Consider the following 22,075-nt stretch of genomic DNA (forward strand, 5'->3'; position numbering starts at 1 on the left):
AAGCATCCAAGGGGTAATTGCAGCTCTATTCCCTGAGTGATCGCCTAATGCCATTAGTTCTGATCCACAGGCGCGGCTCCGGCGGGCTCTGATGGGGTCTGGCTGCAGCTGCACCCTCGCCCCGCCCTGTGCAGGCACTGAGGTCGGGTCCTCCGGAGGGGGTCCAGCGCAGCACAGGGGCGGAGCTCCCGGTGGGACGTGAGCATCTCTGTGAGCCTCTCCTGGAATCTGAGATAGGAGAGTGCTCAGAGAAATCTACCCGAAGAACCCGTGGTTGGGAAGTAATAACAAAAACAAGATTTTCCTCCGTTTTAGCAGCTTTGTGGCCGAGCATGGGCTAGACTCGGGAAGCCTGGTTCACTCTCAGACCTCTGCTGCTCAGTTCTTTGTATTAAAAGTTTGCACGCCCTCAAGTTCCTTGGACGGCAGCCTCAAAAACCCCGGGGTGGGAGGGGAGGTGGGGTGGGGTGGTGGCAGGCCAGCCCGTGACAGCATCCGCAACAAGGTGGTCTCTCTAGGAGCAGAATTTCTGCATCAGAGCGCATGCGCGTATTCAGCCATATCAAATCCTGCCAGACAGTTTTCTAACCTGTTACATAAATTTACAGCGGTCTGGGAGTGTTCCCATGTTCCTTGCCAGTAGTTGAGATTGAGAGATTTTCATTTAAGCCATTTTGTAGATATATAAGGGTGTTTTATGTATATAATTCTCAGATTGCTAGTCATTTTGAGTACCTTTTTATATAATTGTTGGAAATCTGGATTTCTTCCTCTGTGAAGTGCCGGTTCAAGTCTTTGCCTGCTTTCCTGTTGGGATGTCTGACTTTTTCTCGTTGATTTCCGAAAGACTTTATATATTTATGTATTCTGGATTCAGGCCTTTTGTCAGTCACGTGCGCTGAAAATATCCATGGCTCTCCTTGCACGCTGCCTCCCTCCCTCTCTGTGTCTGTCTGTCTCTATTCTCCCTCCCTCCCTCTGTGTCTGTCTGTCTCTATTCTCCCTCCCTCTCTGTGTCTGTCTGTCTCTATTTACTCTCTTATTTGTGTCGTTTATTATGCAGAAGCTCTCAGTTTTAATGTGCTGTAATATGTCAGTCTTTTTCCTTTGCTATCGTATTTTTTAAGTCTTAAGAAATCTTTCTTGAGATTATTATTACCCTATATTATTTTATAAAACTTTATTGTTTTGCCATTTACACTGAGTTCTGTGATTCCTACAGAACTTCTTTTTGTGCACATGACATAAAGTAGCGGGTCAAGAATCAAGCCCTGCCCCCATGCCTGTCTGGTTACCCTCGCTCCATTATTAGAAAGACTACCTTTTGCCATGTTCTGCAGTGCCCATCTTATTAACTCCCGTGTCATGTGTACATGGGGCTTCCCTGGTAGCTCAGCGGGTAAAGAATCTGCCTGCAATGCAGGAGACCCTGGTTCAATTCCCGGGTCAGGAAGATCCCCTGGAGAAAGGATAGGCTACCCACTCCAGTATTCGTAGGCTTCCCTGGTGGCTTAGATAGTAATGAACCTGCCTGCAGTGCGGGAGACCTGGGTTCAATCCCTGGGTTGGAAAGATCCCCTGGAGGAGGGCATGGCAACCCACTCCAGTATTCCTGCCTGGAGAATCCCCATGAACAGAAGAGCCTGGCAGGCTGCAGTCCATGGGGTCGCAAAGAGGCAGATGTGACTGAGCGACTAAGCACAGCACAGCCACACGTACGTGGATCTGTTTGTAGGCTTTCTGTGCTGTTACGCTGGGCTTGTTGTATATCCTTTCCCGATATTACACCATTAGAGTCTTATTAGAGGTCTTGATAGTTAATATAGCAAGTCCTCCCATCTATTCTTCTTCAACATCAAGAATAGCTTGACTATTCTTTGATTTTTTTGTATCCTCCCCTAGATTTGGCTCAGAAGTTAAAAAGCATCTGCCTGCAATGTGGGAGACCTGTGTTTGACCCCTGGGTCGGGAAGATACCCTGGAGAAGGAAATAGCAACCCACTCCAGTATTCTTGCCTGGAGAATCCCATGGAGCCTGGTGGGCTAGACACGACTGAGCAACTTAACTAACTAACTAGATTTTAGAATCAGCTTGTTAAATCCAAAAAGCTGAAAGGAAAGAAAGAAGACAGGAAGGGAACAAGAGAAATCTGCTAGGATTTTTACTAAAGATTTGGTTGGATCTATAGATCAATAAGGAGAGAATTACATTTTTTACAGTATTGAGTCTTACAATTCATTTATAGTACGCTTTAATTTCTCTAACAGGGTATATCGTTTTCTTTGCTAAACTCTTACATACCTATTGTTAGATTTATTTCTGTGTACTCGATGTTTTAATCTTACTGTAAATGGTGTCTCTTTCATTTTCTGTTTGTTGTGTTTTGTAGAAACAGTTGTTTTTGTCTGTGGATGTTGACTCTAGGAGCCTTGCTAAATTCTCATATTAATTCTAGCAGTTCACCTGTGTATTACCTTGGATTTTCTGTGGATGCGTAATCCATATTGATGTTTGTATGTCCATCTTAGAATTGACCGCCTTACTCAGCTTTCTCATTGGTTCTAATAATTTGGGTGTTGAGGCTCTTACATTTTGTAGGTTAAAAAATCATATTAACTTACCATTATGAGTGTTCTCTTTTCTGCCGAGAGAAACAATATAGGGTAGCTGTTTGGGACAAGGAGTCTGGAATCTGACTATCCGCGATTGAATCCCAGCTCTATTACTTTTCTGTGTAACCTGAAGTAATTTGCCTAATCCTCTGTGACTCAGGATAATTAATTGTAAACCACCTCATAGGTTGATTTTAAAAACTGAGTTAGTGCAACTTCAAAAACACTTAGCAAGTCATGAGCACTCAGTTTATGCTGACTTTCGTTATTTTATCAATTATAGTAGCATCATTCCTTTCTAAATTCCCATTTCTTAATTGTTTTTTTCTCATTTAATTGCACTGGCTACTTTTCCAGTGTTAATACTGAATCTTAGTGGTGCTTTCAGACCTCACCTGAAACTTAACACTAAAATATTCCTTCTAGGTTTTTTTAAAGGCATGGTTATTTGGTTTTGTTTTTCATCATTTGACATATATGCAACCCCCTTTCACTGCACTTATGAATCTGTGTTAAATTCTGCAAGAGGGAGATAACTTTTTAGAGGAAGGTAATTTTTTAGAGGAATTTCCTTTTGTCAAACTCTGCTATTTACATAATGATGAAAACCATTAATAATGGAATTATTTTTTTTTAATATCATTGAAATCTTTCTATAAAAGGAGGTATCGACCTTTGTACGTTCCCGAAGATTCATTGATGTAGTCTTTCCAAAAAGGTGCCGTTTGTTAATGTAATGATACTCCTTTCGATGTTTGGGTTGCGTGAAGGACTATTTATATTCATGCAGAGCTGTTGGCCAGTCCTTTTTAGCAAAATATCATATTCTTGAGCTTTTAATTTTGATTATATTCCAAGTATGTCTTCAGTTTTCCTTTCATAAAGAGTATACAGATAGAAACTGTCACAACATTGTTGATCAGCTATACCACAATACAAAATTAAAAGTTTTTTTAAAACTGTAAAAAAGTATATACGGATACGTTTTGAGTCATCATATAACTGAAAATGCTTCCCTGCAGGAAAGACTACCTGAACCGCATAAATTCTAACTTAACAAGTGTGGCATCCGTTTGGCTCTTAATTTCCTCCAATGCTGTGTATTTCTCATTTTCTTGTAAGAGTTTATTTCTCACCTCTTTCCTTAACTTTTTTTTTACATACTACTATTTATAGAGTTCTGTCTCATTTTCTTCTTAATTATTTTCTGATCCTGTTTCAGAGAATCCAGCTCATTTTGCATCATCTTGAGATACCAAATAATTCTCTAAAATGTTCTTTAAGCTTCTGTAAGATCTTTTCAGATGAATTTTCTCTGATTCCAGGTAGCTTCTGTTTTTCTGTTTTCCAATATTTTCCGTCTCTTTCCTTTTGTCCTATTTATTCATTCTCAAAGGAGGAAGACCCAGTCAGGCCTGATGGAGTTAATAGGAAGGGTGTGTATTTTCCTCTCAGCCTCCTTCTTGGATGTTGGTGCGCTCAACATTGTAGACCTATAGTAAATTGCCAGTTAATACACCTAGCCCAGCTTCTACCATTTAACTAGCTTTCTTGTAATTTGGCTCTGCTGGACTGACATAGACTCATCACCTGTGTCCATTCCTGGGCTGCTGGCAAGCTGCTCAAATGATCTGTGTGCATCAGTTCCCCATATGTCGTTGTTTAATCACTAAGTCATGTCCAACTTTGTGCGACCCTATGGACTGTAGCCCACCAGACTCCTCTGTCCATGGAATTCTCCAAGCCAGAATATTGGAGTGGGTTACCATTTCCTTCCCCAGGGGATCTTCCCGACCCAGGGATCGAACCCATGTCTCCTGCATTGGCAGGTGGGTTCTTTACCATCTGAGGAATCCCCAGTCCCTGATACACCATGAGCCCGATCGTCCTCTTGTCCTTATTCTCACCTGGAGTACCCTTGGGAAACTGTACCTCCTGGGGTTTGCTCTACTACCACTGATGTCCCTCCTCTACCCACCCACCCTCATTTTTTTTCCTGGGTGTTTTCTGAGAGTTGCAGTTCTCAACTCTAGTAGGTATTAGTAAAAGGGAGTGGATGGCACTCTGGCTGTTTCAAAAGGCATCACCCATCATGTTGAGTGATCACTGCTTAATTTGAATTTCTGAACAGCTGGAGGACTTAGGTGTTATTTTTCCTACCCAATTCCATCAGCCTTGTGTTTAGGTGAAAATTCCTCATAAATGTCCCCCCATGCAAGTTGATGGCAGTCTTGGTGTTCAGTTTGGCGAGTTCTGTGTTTTAGTCTATTAATCGGTCTTTGAGATAATTTTAGTGGAAAGTTAGGCGAGGCTGTACTGGATTCTTCTACCCACTTTTAGGGAAGCATTCCATCCAGAATTGTTTCAGCAGCTCACGACGTCCTGGATAGCTTGCAGGAGTGCAGCCTCCAGCAGTTCTAAAGATCTCTCTTTGCCAGGCTTCTTCGTGGGCAGAACAGATGACCAGAAGTCATGGTTCCATAAGCTGAGTGCCCCCTAAAGACTTATTCTAATAGCCAAGGAAAGAATAAAAAGCACACTGAGGGGCTCCCCTGGTGGCTCAGGGGTGAAGAATCCGCCTGCTAGTGCAAGAGATGCAGGTTCACTCCCTGGTCCAGGAAGATCGCACATGCCGCAAAGCAACTAAGCCGTGTGCCACAACTACTGAGCCCCAGAGCCCATGGTCTGCTGCAAGGAAGCCACGGCAGAGAGAAGCCCATGGATCGCAACTGGAGGGCAGCCACTGCCCGCCACAACTAGAGAAAAGTCCACACAGCAATGAGAGCCCAGCACAGCCAAAGTCAGTTAAAAACTAAAACAAAAACACCCACTGAATTAATAGTGAGGTAATCTGGGTTCTCAGGCCTTGGTCATTGACTCCTGTGGTCAATGTTAGGCAAGTCATGACGCCTCTAAGAGCTCCGGGAGCCCCAGACTCCTTTGTAATTCAGTCTCTCAGTCATGCCCGACTCTCTGCGACCCCATGGACTGCAGCACGCCAGGCTTCTCTCTCCTTCACCGTCTCCCAGAGTTTGCTCAAACTCAAGTCCATTGCATCAGTGATATCATCTAACCTCATCTTCTGCCGCCGTCTTCTCCTCTTGCCTTCAGTCTTTCCCAGCATCAGCGTCTTTTCCGAGGAACCAGCTCTTCGCATCAGGTGTCCAAAGAATTGGAGCTTCAGCACCAGTCCTTCCAGGGAATATTCAGGGTTGGTTTCCTTCGGGAGGGACTGGTTGGATCTCTAAAGTACAGGAGACAACCAAGCGGTCTCTAACGCCCTGCCAGTCTAGAACTCAGTGGTTTCACCAGCTGACCCGGAACCTCTGCTGTTTGAAGCCTGTTCCTTGGGGCTCCCCGTTTTACTCTCCGAGTTTCTGCTGAAAGGGGAGCAGGGGAGGAGAAGGCATGTCCACGCTGGGCCGCTGAGCCCCACCCTCGGGCAGAATGTACCCGGAGGGATCGTGGGAAGAGCGGGCAGCATGATGCAGAGACCCGGTGCCCCCTCTGGAGACCCACCCTCTGGAGACCCGCCCTCTGGGGACCCCCACTCTGGAGACCCGCCCTCTGGAGACCCCCCTCTAGAGCCTCGCGGGCCTCTCTCTGAGCAAGCGGTCAGGCAGCCCAGGACCCCATTGGCTGAGTCCCCTCCAGTGACTTTGTGTTACAGGGCAAACAGGCAGAGGAAGCCTTGGAGGCGCAGGAGCCCGGGACAGTGGCTGGCTCTCGCCTCTCGTGCAGCGATGAACAGCCCTGGGGGAGGCGCTGTGTTGCTTGTCACCACCAACCTGCTTATACCAGTTTCCTTGGTCAATCAGTTGGTAAAGAGTCTGCCTGTAGTGCAGGAGACCGAGGCTCGATGCCTGGGTCGGGAAGATCCCCTGGGGGAGGAAACGGCATCCCACTCCAATATTCTTGACTGGAGAATGCCCATGGACAGAGGAGCCTGGTGAGCTGGAGTCCGCAGGGTCGAAGAGTCGGACACGACCGAGCGAGTAAACCTACCCACGTATCCCGCTTATCCCCCAGCCCGGGTGAAGGCAGGGCCGGGGTTAGGGGAAGCACAGCAAGTTCTCACTTATCACCCATGTTTTCCAGACGGGAGGAAGAGGGCACCGTGGGACTTCCAGGTGGGCAGAGATGTGCCCAGGTCAGAGATGAAGCCCCAGGTGGGGTTCAAGCATTCCGGGCAATGCCAGGCTTCCCAGGGCTCCTGGCTTCCCTCCACTTGGGGCCAGACCCCTTCCAGGGTCTTCAGAATGAAGGGTGCATGCTCACACTCACATGGTCCCCTCCCCTCTCTTTTCCTCCCTCGTCTCTCTTCTCTCTCCTCTCTCCCTCCTGCTCCAGCATCTCTCACCAGTAATATTTGCTCCAATAATAAGCCAGGCAGCAGCTTGCTCACTGGCATGTGGGTTGTTTGGTTTAGAGTGCCTTGGCTGTTGAGGGTAATGTGTCAAATGGTTTAGAAGTTTTTCTCACCAAGAAAGGCCAGTTAGAAGGGAGCAAAGGAGGGATAAAACCCCAGCGACCAAGAATGACCCCAAGTTGGTTTGGGAAGTGCAACCCCCCCTTTCTCTGCCCTTGGCCGCCGAAGTGGCACCAGTGGGTGCCCCTGGGTCTGCTGCCCGTGTGGTTGGGCAGCCAGTCTGTGAGGAAAGTCAGCTTCCAGCCCGGAGACAAAGCCGTTAAGTCTCCCCCTGACTCAGGCCAGGGACGTTTGGAGAAACGAGAGAGGAGTTGGAATTTAGCTCTCGGGGGTCAAGTTTACCCTACTCGCTCTATGGTCATCTAGACCAAGGTGGCCTTTGATGATAAGGTTTGGAGCCACAGAGAAGCAGGGAAAACTGCAAAGCATTGAACTGCAAAGCATTTATAATTTCCAAATCTTAGCACAAGATAAATGATGACGAGATCTTGTCCTTGGCAGCCCCTCCCCCTGCGTCAAGCCCTCCCGCCTCCCTGGGGACTGATCAGCACCCCGGTCACCCTGAGCCCAGGCTTGGGTGTCACACCCCACCTCTGCTGGTCCCTGTAGCAATGTGCCAGGACCTATCCCATTGGCCAGAGGAGCCTGCATTGCTACGATTTATCAGCATTACGGCTTCCCGTACATTAAATATGTACTATCAGAGTGCGTAACTCTTCTATTCTTGCTTCCTTATTTGAATGCAAGGGATGCTGTTATTATTTCAAAAGCTCTGGAGCATGCAGATTAACTCCTGAGGAACGGGGGCCTTCCTGGACAACCATCCCTCCTCCCATCCTGACAGCAACGCAGGGAAGTAAGGGAGTTGATTTTCCTTGCTCTGACCTCAAAACCCCGTAGGTTTCTCCGAATGAGGCTGGAGGTACAGACATGACCTTTCTCTGTAATGGACTTCTGCATCACCCAGTCGATCGCCTCAGTTGATGGTCCCAACCCCACTGCAGCCCCTGGGCGTGTGCCCTCCTTGCTGGAGATGGTTAGGCCCCCTCCTCTGCACAAGCTCTTGGAGGAGAGTGGCTTCAGGCTCTCCAGATGAAAGCTGGAGACGATCCTCCTTGGGCACTGCTTTCAAACCCATATCCTGGGGGGTTAAGTGACTGCTCTGTCAAATGCACACCCGATGGCTTCCGGCCCCACCCCCGCCCAGTGCCCCAGCAAGATCACATTGAACTGTTTGGGGAAAGTATTTACGGAATGCAGGGAGAATAGAGCATGCCTGCATTATTTATCAGGGGCTCACAATACCCATCACATGAAGACTGTATTTGGACATAAATTAGTGATGCTAGGAAACACCAGGGGTCCCAAACCTATCAGGATCCCGGACACATATGTAAAAATGTGTCACAATCTTACCTTTCCTAGGAGTCTGGGAGCTGGCTCCAAGGCAACTTCCACCAGGAAGACAAAACTCTTTAACCTTTTATTTGCCATAAGCCCTCCGGACAGTTTATCTACAATTGATTAAGTCTTGGCAAATCATTTCAGCCTCTAAATTCTTAACTTCACTTTCTTACCCCGTCCCACCCTTTTTTCTTCTTTCTCTGTGAAGCAAGGAAGGCTATTTACAGGCTGCCGACTGTGCACCAAGCATTGAACTACCCCTTGATGTCTGAAGGGTTTGCATTAGTTCAGTTCCGTTCAGTTGCTCAGTCGTGTCCGACTCTTTGCGACCCCATCAATCGCAGCACGCCAGGCCTCCCTGTCCATCACCATCTCCCGGAGTTCACTCACACACGTCCATCAAGTCCGTGATGCCATCCAGCCATCTCATCCTCAGTCGTCCTCTTCTCCTCCTGCCCCCAATGCCTCCCAGCATCAGAGTCTTTTCCAGTGAGTCAACTCTTCTCACGAGGTGGCCAAAGTACTGGAGTTTCAGCTTTAGCATCATTCCTTCCAAAGAAATCCCAGGGTTGATCTCCTTTAGAATGGACTGGTTGGATCTCCTTGCAGTCTAAGGGACTCTCAAGAGTCTTCTCCAACACCACAGTTCAAAAGCATCAATTCTTTGGTGCTCAGCCTTCTTCACAGTCCAACTCTCATGTCCATACATGACCACTGGAAAAACCATAGCCTTGACTAGATGGACCTTAGTCGGCAAAGTAATGTCCCTGCTTTTGAATATACTACCTAGGTTGGTCATAACTTTTCTACCAACGAATAAGTGTCTTTTAATTTCATGGCTGCAGTCACCATCTGCAGTGATTTTGGAGCCCCCCAAAATAAAGTCTAACACTGTACTGTTTCCTCATCTATTTCCCATGAAGTGATGGGACCAGATGCCATGATCTTCGTTTTCTGAATGTTGAGCTTTAAGCCAACTTTTCGCTCTCCTCTTTCACTTTCATCAAGAGGCTTTTTAGTTCCTCTTCACTTTCTGCCATAAGGGTGGTGTCATCTGCATATCTGCTGCTGCTGCTGCTGCTGCTGCTGCTGCTGCTGCTGCTACTGAGTCGCTCCAGTCGTGTCCGACTCTGTGCGATCCCATAGACGGGAGCCCACCAGGCTCCGCCGTCCCTGGGATTCTCCAGGCAAGAACACTGGAGTGGGTTGCCATTTCCTTCTCCATCTGCATATCTGAGGTGATTGATATTTCTCCCGGCAATCTTGATTCCAGCTTGTGTTTCTTCCAGCCAAGCGTTTCTCATGATGGACTCTGCATAGAAGTTAAATAAGCAGGGTGACAATATACAGCCTTGATGTACTCCTTTTCCTATTTGGAACCAGTCTGTGGTTCCAAAACTGTTGCTTTCTGACCTGCATACAGATTTCTCAAGAGGCAGGTTAGGTGGTCTGGTATTCCCATCTCTTTCAGAATTTTCCACAGTTTATTGTGATCCACACAGTCAAAGGCTTTGGCATAGTCAATAAAGCAGAAATAGATGTTTTTGTGGAACTCTCTTGCTTTTTCCGTGATCCAGCGGATGTTGGCAATTTGATCTCTGGTTCCTCTGCCTTTTCTAAAACCAGCTTGAACATCAGGGAGTTCACGGTTCACATATTGCTGAAGTCTGGCTTGGAGAATTTTGAGCATGACTTTACTAGCAAGTGAGATGAGTGCAATTGTGCGGTAGTTTGAGCATTCTTTGGCATTGCCTTTCTTTGGGATTGGAATGAAAACTGACCTTTTCCAGTCCTGTGGCCACTGCTGAGTTTTCCCAATTTGCTGGCATACTGAGTGCAGCACTTTCACAGCATCATCTTTCAGGATTTGAAACAGCTCAACTGGAATTCCATCACCTCCACTAGCTTTGTTCGTAGTGATGCTTTCTAAGGCCCACTTGACTTCACAATCCAAGATGTCTGGCTCTAGATTAGTGATCACATCATCATGATTATCTGGGTCATGAAGATCTTTTTTGTACAGTTCTTCTGTGTATTCTTGCCACCTCTTCTTAATATCTTCTGCTTCTGTGAGGTCCATACCATTTCTGTCCTTTATCGAGCCCATCTTTGCATGAAATGTTCCCTTGGTATCTCTAATTTTCTTGAAGAGATCTCTAGTCTTTCCCATTCTGTTATTTTCCTCTGTTTCTTTGCACTGATCGCTGAAGAAGGCTTTCTTCTCTTTTCTTGCTATTCTTTGGAACTCTGCATTCAGATGCTTATATCTTTCCTTTTCCCCTTTGCTTTTCACCTCTCTTCTTTTCACAGGTATTTGTAAGGCCTCCTCAGACAGCCATTTTGCTTTTTTGCATTTCTTTTCCATGGGGATGGTCTTGATCCCTGTCTCCTGTACAGTGTCACGAACCTCATTCCATAGTTCATCAGGCACTCTATCTATCAGATCTAGTCCCTTAAATCTATTTCTCACTTCCACTGTATAATCATAAGGGATTTGATTTAGGTCATACCTGAATGGTCTAGCGGTTTTCCCTACTTTCTTCAGTTTGAGTCTGAATTTGGTAATAAGGAGTTCATGATCTGAGCCACAGTCAGCTCCTGGTCTTGTTTGTGTTGACTGTATAGAGCTTCTCCATCTTTGGCTGCAAAGAATATAATCAATCTGATTTCGGTGTTGACCATCTGGTGATGTCCATGTGTAGAGTCTTCTCTTGTGTTGTTGGAGAGGGTATTTGCTATGACCAGTGCATTTTCTTGGCAAAACTCTATTATTATTCATCCCCATTTTACAGATGAGGAAATGGAGGCTCCAGGTCATGCCGCTGATAAGTGGCCAATATAAAATTGGCGACCAGGTCTTGGACTTCAGGCCGAGGTTTCTTTTCACCCTGTATTTGACTCACCACCTGGGCAGAAAGGCGACAGTTGTTCTTCGCTTCCTTATCAGCTCTGTGTAGCCACAGGGATGCCACCTGCCACAGAACCACAGAACTGGTTGCATACAGCCGTGGACGTTTATTTCTGCTCAGGAGTCCATGGGTCAGCTGAGCAGTTCTGCTGTTCAAGGCCACGTTCCTGGGCAGACCCAGGCTGGCCTGGGCTTGTCACGTGGCATCTAGCACTCTGGGAGTGTGACCAAGTCACCTGGCTTCTGGAGGCCTGGGCTGTCCCTTCTGCTGGCCAGAGTGAATTGCCAGACCAGCCCGGATCCAGGAAGAGCAGACTGCCTCCATCTCGTGCCGGGAGGCCCTGCAGAGTGGCGGCAGGAGGTGGGATGGTGGCAGGGGAAGAACGGGGGGCAGTTTTTCTGTCCGCCTGCCTTGGTCCCGCTGCGGGGCTGCCTTGCTTCCCCTAGGGCCTGCCCCTGCTTCCTAGAAGCCTCAGTTGCCCTGCTCCCTCCTTGCCATGCCTGCCCTCAGAGCTGTTTCTTGTGTGTACCCAGACTGTTGTGCAGGATGACTTCAAAGCAGGATTTCAATGGCCCTCTTCCCAGGGGGAAGAGATGCAGTCAGTCTGGCAGGGGTTAAGCCTTCCACTGACCTGATTAAGCTGAGGCAGGCTGCCTTCAGCATCAGCCAGCCGGGGGGCCGAAACCACACCAAGAAGGAGTCTCCTCTGCTGGCACCTGAGCCCGGTGTGTCTTCTGGGTACCGCACAGGGGCAAGGGGTGGCTCTCCACTGCACATCCTTGCTTGAGTATCTCCAGGCATCATGTCACACTGGTGGGGCCACAGTTCCTCTGCTCTGTGGGTGCAGGGCCCCCTCACCACCGCCCCTGCCACCCCAGGGTTCTCAAGGATCTCTCTTTGGTTTGTGTGTTTGTGGTTTCCAGGGAAGAGGGTTGGAAGGAAAGGTCTACCTCCGCAGGACTCCCAGGCCAGCTGGTTGACATGGGAGATGATGCTGGGCAGTGAGGGGGGAGGGGAGTGCAGCCTGGAGGGGGCACGGGGGCAGGAGGGGAGGCCGAGCTGGAAAGGGCTGCTGGGTTCCTGGAGGTCTGGAATGGGCCAGAAAGCTCATGAGGAGAAGCCAGCACGCGGAGAGGAAGCAGGAAAGATGGGAGTTTCAAATGGAGGATGGAGCATTGGGAGACTGGGGTTGACATATCCACACTGTAGATGCTACACAGCAAACAGGTAACTACTGAGAACAAGCCTGAGCACAGGGAGCTCTGCTCGGTCTCCGTGGTGACTGAAAGGGAAAGAAGTCCAAAACGGAGGGGATTTTTTGGACACACACACATACACACACACATATATATACACACACACACACATATATATACACACACACACACATTGCAACCCTTGGACTGTAGCCCACCAGGCTCCTCAGTCCATGGGTGTTTTCAGACAAGAATACTGGAGTGGGTTGCCATTTCCTTCTCCAGGGGATCTTCCCGACTCAGGGATCAAACCTGCATCTCCTATGTCTCCTGCATCGCAGCTGGATTCTTAACCCACTGAGCCGTCAGGGAAGCCCTTAGATACTACATATAAAACGGAGAACTAATGAGAACAAGCCTGATAGCACAGGGAGCTTTGCTCGGTCTCCGTGATGACCGAATGGGAAGAAGTCCAAAAGCGAGGGGATTTTTTATGGATGCGCACACACACACACACACATTTGTATACATACATATATATATATATGGTTGATTCACTTTGCTGTACAGTAGAAACACAACATTTAAAACAACTCTAATAATTAATTTTAAAAAAAGAAAAAATATATCTAAAAGATGGGAGCTAAGAGCACAAGCATTGGGAGGCTGGTGTTTACAGGCCCCAGAGGCCGCGTTGCACGCACAGTGACCCACTGACAAGCCTGGTGCCTGCTCAGACCGTCTTCACCAGCAGACAGTTCCTGACCCCTGCGAGGTGGGCCAAAGGGTCGATGAGACTGAAGCTTCTAGACTGGAAGAAAAGAGACACCCCGATTCCATTTCCCATTAAGGCAGGTAGGGTAAGTTTCCCCCCAAGAGAGGCACCTGCCCACCATGGGACTCGACAGGTGGAAGGCACTGTGTGTGGTAACAGCTTGCAGGGAATGGCTGATGACGTCCTTAATTCTTCGGACCCCTTGAGAAGTCATGGAGAAAGACCGCATTTGCATTTGGTTTGGGAAGATACGTAAGACGGCTCCAGGTGGAGGGAGAGGAAGGCGGAAGGCACATCCTTCAGGAGGACGGACACGGGACAGACGGCAGTTGTTTTGGTCCGGTCCCGGGAAGGGGAGGGAGGCGCAGCGGCCACGCGCGGGCCACCCGGCTGCTGAGCGGACTCAGGCGGGGCGGGCCCTGCCCTCTGCCCTGCCCGCGGCCGTGTCAGCTTTCTCCACCCCCCCGCCCCCCGGTCCTGGCCGCAAGAAAAGCAAACCTACAGCGTCTTTTTGTTTCAAGTCGTAGACCTGTGATTCATTTCCGAGAAACATTTTCCTTTCTGCCAACTGGGGCGGTAGGCCGGAGTCCGCGGGACCCTTCGGGCGCTCGTGATTCTGCAGCGGATCGTGGGACGGGTTCCCCAGAAACAGACGGGAGCCTGTCCCGCCCTTTTTCTCAGCAGGGACCTGCATTCTTGGGGCAGAATCCCCGTGGCGTGGGGCGGGGTGGGGGGAGGGGATCTCAGCTCCAAAGCGAGCAGAGCTGACCGAGCAGAGCTGACCGAGCAGGGCCGCTGCTGGGCCCCTCGGGACTGAGAGCAGCGGGGAAGGGGCTTCGGGGCCTACCTGTCAGCCCCGACGCTCATTTTGTCGTTCAGGTGCTAGGTCGTGTCCGACTCTTCGCGACCCCGTGGACTGCAGCCCACCAGGCTTCCCTGTCCATCACCATCTCCCGGAGCTTGCTCAAACCCATGTCCATTGAGTCGGTGGTGCCGTCCAACCACCTCACCCTCTGTGGTCCCGTTCTCCTCCCGCCTCCAGTCTTTCCCGGCATCCGGGTCTTTTCAAATGAGTCGGCTCCTCGGGTCAGGCGCCCTAAACAAGTCACTGAACTTTCTCACTCATGGCATGCAAATACCAGAGGCTTCTGTCCAGGAAGGAAAATCAGTGATGGGTGAGAATAAGCCTTTTCCGTCAGAGGAACGACACGGTCTCTGCCCTTTGTGTCCGGCGGGGGAGGGGGGCGGGCGGGGGGGCCCGATGCATGCGATTTGTCGCAGCTTCCTGCATGTTTTTCTCGAGTCTCTGATGCTGTCCCTCACCCTGCACCGCCTCCCTTTGAATCTGCTCCTGATGGAATGACTTCTGGCTGTACGGCCTTGCCATGTGCCTGGCTGCCTATGTGCAAGTGTTTGACGGCGCTGTGGCCAGGTGCCCTGGGTGCCGGAAGACAGCTGAGCCCCTGAGGATACCCAGGAGTGGCCTGGCCTCGCTGGGGGGACGCAGGGAGAAGGGGCCAGTCGTGGAAGTTCTCTGGCCCCTGGTGTAGGAAGATCTGCTCCAGGGAAGGGGCACGGGCTTGGAGATGAACTTTGTCAGGTTCTGCTCCTCCAAAGAGCAAAGAGTGGCCACCAGCGAACAGGTGAATGGGCATCTCAGGGATCTCGGAGGGCTTGAGCCTCAAACCAGCGCTTCCCTTATTTCACCCTGCGAGCCCGGTGGTCTGAAACACTTGTCCACTTGTCTTAGGCAGTAGCTGTCACCTTTTTTGTTGAACACAGATGCCTCCATCTCTGTAATCTGCTGGTCCCAGGTCGTGGGCCTCAAAAGATAGGTAGTGTTACCCATCTGAGCTGATACTGTTCCTGCCCCAGAAGGGGAGAAAAAGCTCTGTAGCCCCAGTAGGCAGCCTCACTGCACGCAAATGACTTCTTGTCTTTGTCATAGACATAAGCTCTCAAACTTCCATGGCTCACTTGGGGACCACTTCCCAAGAGAGGAAGGAAGATGGGGAATGGCTGGGGGATGACTCCCTCCTCCCATCCGGCAGCAAACAGACACACACACACACATGGCCCCGTGGCACGCCCTGTCTTCTCTCCTGGAAGAGGGAGGAGAAGCAGACCCCAGCGCCGGCGGGAGCCCAAGCTAACCTCCCACCCTCCGGGAGCAGAGCTTACCTCGAGTGGGAGGAGCTCAGCTCATCCACACTGCTGATGAGCACCGTCTGCTGGGTTGCCAGCACATGTTCCTGGGCTGTCAGGAGTTATTTGGCAGTTCCCAAGCTGTTGTGAGATGGGTATTTGACTGTAGCACGCAATATTCTCACACCAAAACCACTGACACTCCTGACTGTGCCCCTGGGCATAGCTGACTTTACATCTTGTCTGAGAAATTCTGAGGTTCCTGCCTTCATGCCAACTCCCAGACGTCATTTGATCTGTCTGCTTTTTCTTAGACTTGCAAAGCAGATGTTTGGCCTCTTTTTGTACCTTCCTTCAGCCCCTGACCAACTGCTTTTGTAGGAATCACGGGGTGGCAGCTGCCAAGTGTCAGGACTTTGGGCATGTTACATATTTGCTGCCTCATTCTTTAGGGCTTTTGGACTTGCCGCGCATTGTCTGACCACAGGCTGAAGCTTTGTGTTTGTTGGTATCAGATCTGTTGGCTTTGGGAAGCTCTTGGGAAGGAATACACAGGATGTGTTGATCTGTTCTTTCTCTGCAGGTTGCTGAATGTTAAACTTTTAACGTTTTGTCTCTTAACTCATATATGGATATATCTTAACATTTTGTTTCTTAACTCATATATGGATATATCTTCAGCATCAGCATCAGCACTACCTAGGTACCCTCTTAAAAGTGCAAATACACCCCATACCAGTTAGAATGACCACCATTAAAAAGTCTATTAATACAAGTAGTAAATGCTAGAGCGGGTGTGAGAAAAAGGGAACCCTACCACACTGTTGGTGGGGATGTAAATTAGTGCATCTATGATGGAGAACAGTATAGAGGTTCCTTAAAAAAAACTAAAAATAGAGTTACCATATGACCGTGCAATCCCACTCCTGGGCACATACCCAGAGGAAACCGTAATTTGAAAAGATAGATGCACCTCCAGCGCTCACAGCAACACTGCTTACCACAGCCGAGACGCAAAAACGACGCAAGTGTCCATCAGCAGATTAATGGATGAAGATGTGAGACACATGTCTGTGTGTGTGTGTGTATGTGTGCCACACATGATGTGCATTTATACACACAATGGAATGCTCCTCAGCCATAAGAAAGAACAAAATAATGTCATTTGCAGCAACATGGTGGACCTAGAGATTATCATATTAAGTGAAGAAAGTCAGAGAAATATAAATATTTGATATTACTTATATGTGGAATCTAAAAATCGATACAGGTGAACTTATTTACAAACAAAAATACATTCACAGATACAGAAAACAAACTTATGGTTACCAAAGGGGTTAACGGAATGGGGAAGGAGAGTTAAGTTAGGAGTTTGGGATTAACATATACACACTGCTTTATATAAAATAAAGAACAGGGACCTACTAGACAGCATAGGGAACTATATCCAATATCTTACAGCCTATAATGGAAAAATCTGAAAAAGAATGTGTGTGTGTGTGTGTGTGTGTGTGTGTGTATAACTGAATCACTTTTCTGTATACCTAAAACTGGCACAACATTGTAGATTAACTACACTTCAGTTTCTTAATGGGTTTTTTTTAAGGCACCAATAAAGCATTATCTGAAGAATAATCAATACTGGTATGAAGGCTGAGGACTGTGTGATTAACCCAAAGAGAATGAATTGACTGAGGGTCTCAGCCGATGTTGGTAGAATATATGTGGCCAGATCTTCTTATCAGGTGGTTTCCGCACACCACTGTTTACTCAGAATCTTCCAGATGTGGACTTGGCACCCATGTCCCGGGAGGCTGGGGTGGGAGCAGCAATCTGGGAACCTGAATTGGCTGTGGGGTCAAGCACACAGGCTCTCCTGTCTCAGAAGCACCCTCAGAGGTTTGTGAAAGCACAGATTCCAGAACCCTACCCCACACAGTGAGAGTCAGGATTTCTGGGGACAGACCCCTGGGGCTGCGCTGAAGATAGATTCTATTTAAGGGGCCAGGGGCGTGAGTGCCATCCCTGTAGAAGACGAAGGTGGGGAGACTCAAGGACTGGACGCCTGCCCTCGGCCTGCAGCCAGCCTGGAATGTGACCTTAGCTCAGTCACTTACACCCTCAAGTCTCCACTTGTTTCATTTTAAAGAAAGAATAATTCTTCCACTTACCTACCTTGGGATTCCTGGGGTAATCCAGCCAGAGGGAAGGGGGCATGCACACACTTTGCCTCACGGAAGCCTGTACAGAGGTGAGCACCTTCTTTCCGTTATACTGATGAGGAAGACGGGCACTGGGAGGTTACATCATTTACCGAGATGCCAAGTCTTGGAGGTGAATGAGCCCAGATTAGAATCCAGGTGTTGGGTTCTGGAACATTCCATCCCATCCGGGTGCTCCTCTGAGACTCTAGCAGCCAGACAGATCCTTGTTCCCCTTCGTGGGTCACAGCCTTGTCGTGGTGAAGTGGTTTGCGTGACTCAGTGAAGCTGTGAGCCATACCGTGTAGGGCCACCCAACACGGACGGGTCACAGTGGGGAGTTCTGACAGAACGTGGTCCGCTGGAGGAGAGAGTGCCAACCACGCCAGTATTCTTGTCGCGAGAACCCCGTGAGCAGTGTGAAAAAGCAAAAAGACACGACACTGGAAGGGGAGCCCCTCAGGTTGGCAGGTGTCCAGCATGCTGCTGGGCAACTCCTCACAGCTCCAGAGAGAAGGAAGCGGCGGGGCCAAAGCGGAAGTGATGTCGTGGAGGTGTGTCTGATGGTGAAAGTCAAGGCTGATGCTGTAAAGAGCAATATTGCACAGGAACCTGGAACGTTAGGTTCGTGAATCAAGGAAGACTGGACGTGGTCGAGCAGGAGCAGGATATGGACCAGCCGCATCACCTGGGAGCTCATTAGAAATGCAGGCTGTTGGGCCCCACCCAGGTTGACCGCCTCAGACCCTGCGTTGGAACGAGCTTTCCAGATAATCCCTGAGCAATTAAGCTTTGGTTTTTTAGTATCTTTTATTTAGGCTGCGCTGGGTCTTCATTGCTGCAGGCAGGCTTTCTCTAGTTGTGGCGAGCAGGGGCTGCTCTCTAGCTGGCGACGTGCAGGCTTCTCACTGAGGTGGCGTCTCTTGATGTGGAGCACAGGCTCTGGGGCGTGTGGGCTTCTAGCTGGGGCACACAGGCTTAGTTGTCTTGTAGCATATGGAAACTTCTGGACCAGGGATCGAACCCATGTCCCCTGCATTGGCAGGTGGGTTCTTAACCACTGGACCACCGGGGAAGTCCCTACTCTGAACTTTAGAAACACGGTTGTGGAGGATTGCACTAGAGAGGGCAAGTTTACCAACGCGGTTAAAGTAAATATCCAAAATCCAGCAAAAGTGTGACCTCCCAGGGATAATCAAAGAAGAAATCTTAACTGGGAAGTTCCTATGGGAGAAGAGTAACTGTAAGCTGTTTCAGCCCTTTCTGAGTTCCCATTGCAGGGCAAGTGCCCTTTATCTGAGAGAATCCAAGCTTTCCAAGAGACTGAGGGTTTTGGAGTGAAACAAATTGTTTCTTATAGGTGTGTATATGTGGGCTTCCCCGGTGGCTCAGCTAGTGAAGAATCCGCCTGCAATGCAGGAGACCTGAGCTCCATCTCTGGGTGGGGAACATCCTCTGGAGAAGGGAAAGGCTACCCACTCCAGGATTTTGGCCTGGAGAATTCCATGGACCGTGTATCCATGGAGTCACAGAGTCACAACTGAGTGCCTTTCACTTTCATATGTGTGTTGTGTTTAATTTTCAAAGGTAACACGATTGCTTTTGGAAGTAAGATAAGGAAAAGTCAGGAGGAGAGGGTTTAGCAGAGCTGACGTCACCCAACAGTTTTACGGAGGGCTCTCCTGCCCCTGCCCTTTTTCACAGCTTCTCACTTGTTTCAGGAGTGATCCCTTTATGGCTGATGGCATCCAACAGGGAGGCTGGCCAGTTGGGTCGAGGGGAGTTCAGCTTCCAGAATATCTTTCCTGTGAGTGTTTGTCCTCAGGTTAAATCCTAAGACCCAGCCGTTTGAAGGATGTTCCCCTGATACTCACCCCGCAGCAGCCCCACTACAGCTCATTCTCCTTGCAGACTACAGAGAGAAAAATGGCCTGACCCAAAGCTCAGAAGCAAGACTCACAAATCAGGGCTTTGAGAAGTCTGGAAAGGCTTCCAGACAGTACTCCAGACAGGTCGCCTTTGGGGAACATCAGAAGAGTACAAGGAGAGCTCAGCTGGGGCCAGAATGTCCAGTAGCAGTTGATTCAGGGAAGGATGCTCCCAGCTAGACTTCTGCTCCCTCCTCGCCTCTCTTGGATTAGCTGTGTCTGTTGTTGTTCAGTTGCTAAGTTGTGTCCGACTCTTGGCAACCCCATGGACTGCACGCCAGGCTTCCCTGTTTTTCACTATCTCCCAGAGTTTGCCCAAACTCACGTCCGTTGAGTTGGTGATGCCATATAATCTAACCATCTCATCCTCTGCCACCCTCTTCAGCTTTTGCCATCAGTGTTTCCCAGCATCAGTCTTTTCCAATGAGTCGGCTCTTGAGGCTACACAAAAACCTTGGATGAGCTGAGGTTTCCGTCCAGTGATTTTAGCGCATGTTCTTGTGTTTAAATCTGTGACTCATATGCACTGTACTAACCCTTAGAGGTTACTCTTCTGGGACCCACTCTGTGAAATGTGCACATTCCTGGAAGAGTCAAGACACCACTTGTCCTCAGCATCCCAAGCATTCAGTTATGTCCGCGGTTCCAAAAGGAGCCAGTCGGGAGCGTCACACAGACCTGATGCCCGCCTTCCAGGAACGTGTAGGGTAAGGCAGAGGCAGTGACGCATATTAAAGCATGCTGGCAGCCCAGGTGTGGAGACCTAGCTGCTGAATCAGACACTGGGCTCTAATCCCCTGTAAATGTGGGTTCTTCTGCCACCCTCAGCCCTGGTCTTCACGTACTAGCTTCACCTCAGACCAGCCAAATTACAACTGGTTAGACCAGCTTTTTCATGGACTTTCCCTCCCTGTTTGATATGTTTGGGGTTTTTTTTTTTAATTTTTTCGAAAGTCTAGAGGAAGGGGGTTTGGGGTTGGGATGATGCCATCGCTCCTTTCATTCTGTTCACAACTTTTTGAGTCATGTGGGTGGAAGGTTTTGAGAAATGACACCACTTTTAAGTTTTGACTCCAGAAAGTCGTTGTGGCTCAGCTCTCAGCAGTTCTAGAGGGAGACTGTGAAAGAGGAACCGGGTAACCAGGCTTCCCCAGGGGAAGGGGTCCTTTTCTTCAGAATACCTGATTTCACAGATGAAGAAGTGTTTTAAGGGGCTGGGGGTGGGCGGTCGGGGGTGAAAGAGAAAGCAACAGGCGTTTGGTTCAAAAACCCGGGTGTGTAGAGCAGCTCCGTTCTTTTCTCCTCCCTCCGTCCCCCACTAACAGATGTCTTCCATCACACAGAGATGAACTGGGAAGGCTGGTTACTGACAGCCAGGCAATTCGCAGAATAAAGTTTAACGGTCCACATCCCCTGTGCGAGTCCCCTGTTCTCTCAGTGCATCAGCTCAGGGGGAGGGCCGGGTCTCAGCCTCACCCTGACTCTCTGCTCCTTCTCTCCCCCTTCCAGCGTGCAAACGCAAAGAGCAAGAGCCCAACAAGGACAGGAACAGTTCCCAGAAGAAATCCCGCCTGGTGTTCACCGACCTCCAACGCCGAACGCTCTTCGCCATCTTCAAGGAGAACAAGCGCCCGTCCAAAGAGATGCAGATCACCATCTCCCAGCAGCTGGGCCTGGAGCTCACCACCGTCAGCAACTTCTTCATGAACGCCCGGCGCCGCAGCCTGGAGAAGTGGCAGGACGACCTGAGCGCGGGCGGTGCCTCGTCCACCTCCGGCACTTGCACCAAAGCGTGACGGAAGGACTCTCCGCTGGGCACAAGTCGCCGCCCGACGAGGACAACCGACACCCAAAGAAAGCGCAGAGGAAAGAGACACCGGATTCTTAGCTGGGGCCCTTCACTGGTGATTTGAAAGCACAATTCTCTTGAAACTTTTCTATTCTAGCTGTAATCATAGGCCAGGTGTTTTTCGTTCTTTTGTCTTTAATGGCTATGGAGTCCACGTGCAAGCTGAAAATTAGTCTCTTGGAACTGGACATTGTCCTCTGAGCGAGCGTGCTAAGCACCCCAGGATCCCAAATGGGGCCTTCCTAGAGCAAGTCAGTTCCAGCCTAGTGTCGCCAATCAGGATTGCTTAGAATGTCAGCATCCCAGTTTGGGTCCTGTCAGCCTCTTGCAGTCAGCATTCCCGTGAGTTAATAGTAGGACTCCGGCTTGTATAAGGACTCTTGAGTTTGGGTTCCCAAGATGCTACAGTAAGAGAAGAATCTAGCAACAAGAATAACCTCATTTGCTTTCCAAGTGCTTAGCTTCATCAAACCCTAGTTCACCAATGTTCACAGCCATAACATAAAAAACCATCCGAATGACAATTACTGAGCACAAGTTTTAAATATGGAAGTTTAAAAAAGAAATTCGAGGACCTGTTTTTTTCCCAACTCAGGCATCTTTTTCATTGAATGGTTTAGAAAGCT

General features: G+C 49.1%; 1 protein-coding gene across 1 annotated transcript in view; it reads left to right on the forward strand.

Moving 5' to 3' along the window:
* Positions 1-21,396, forward strand: part of ONECUT2 (one cut homeobox 2) — a 47,385-nt gene extending 25,989 nt beyond the window's left edge. The window contains exon 2 of the mRNA XM_052660569.1: positions 21,110-21,396. Within this exon, the coding sequence (XP_052516529.1) occupies positions 21,110-21,396 (287 nt within the window). The remainder of the gene's footprint in view (positions 1-21,109) is intronic.
* Positions 21,397-22,075: the final 679 nt, after the last annotated feature.

The sequence above is a fragment of the Budorcas taxicolor genome, chromosome 22, assembly GCF_023091745.1.
Source record: "Budorcas taxicolor isolate Tak-1 chromosome 22, Takin1.1, whole genome shotgun sequence".
Taxonomy (NCBI): Eukaryota; Metazoa; Chordata; class Mammalia; order Artiodactyla; family Bovidae; genus Budorcas; species Budorcas taxicolor.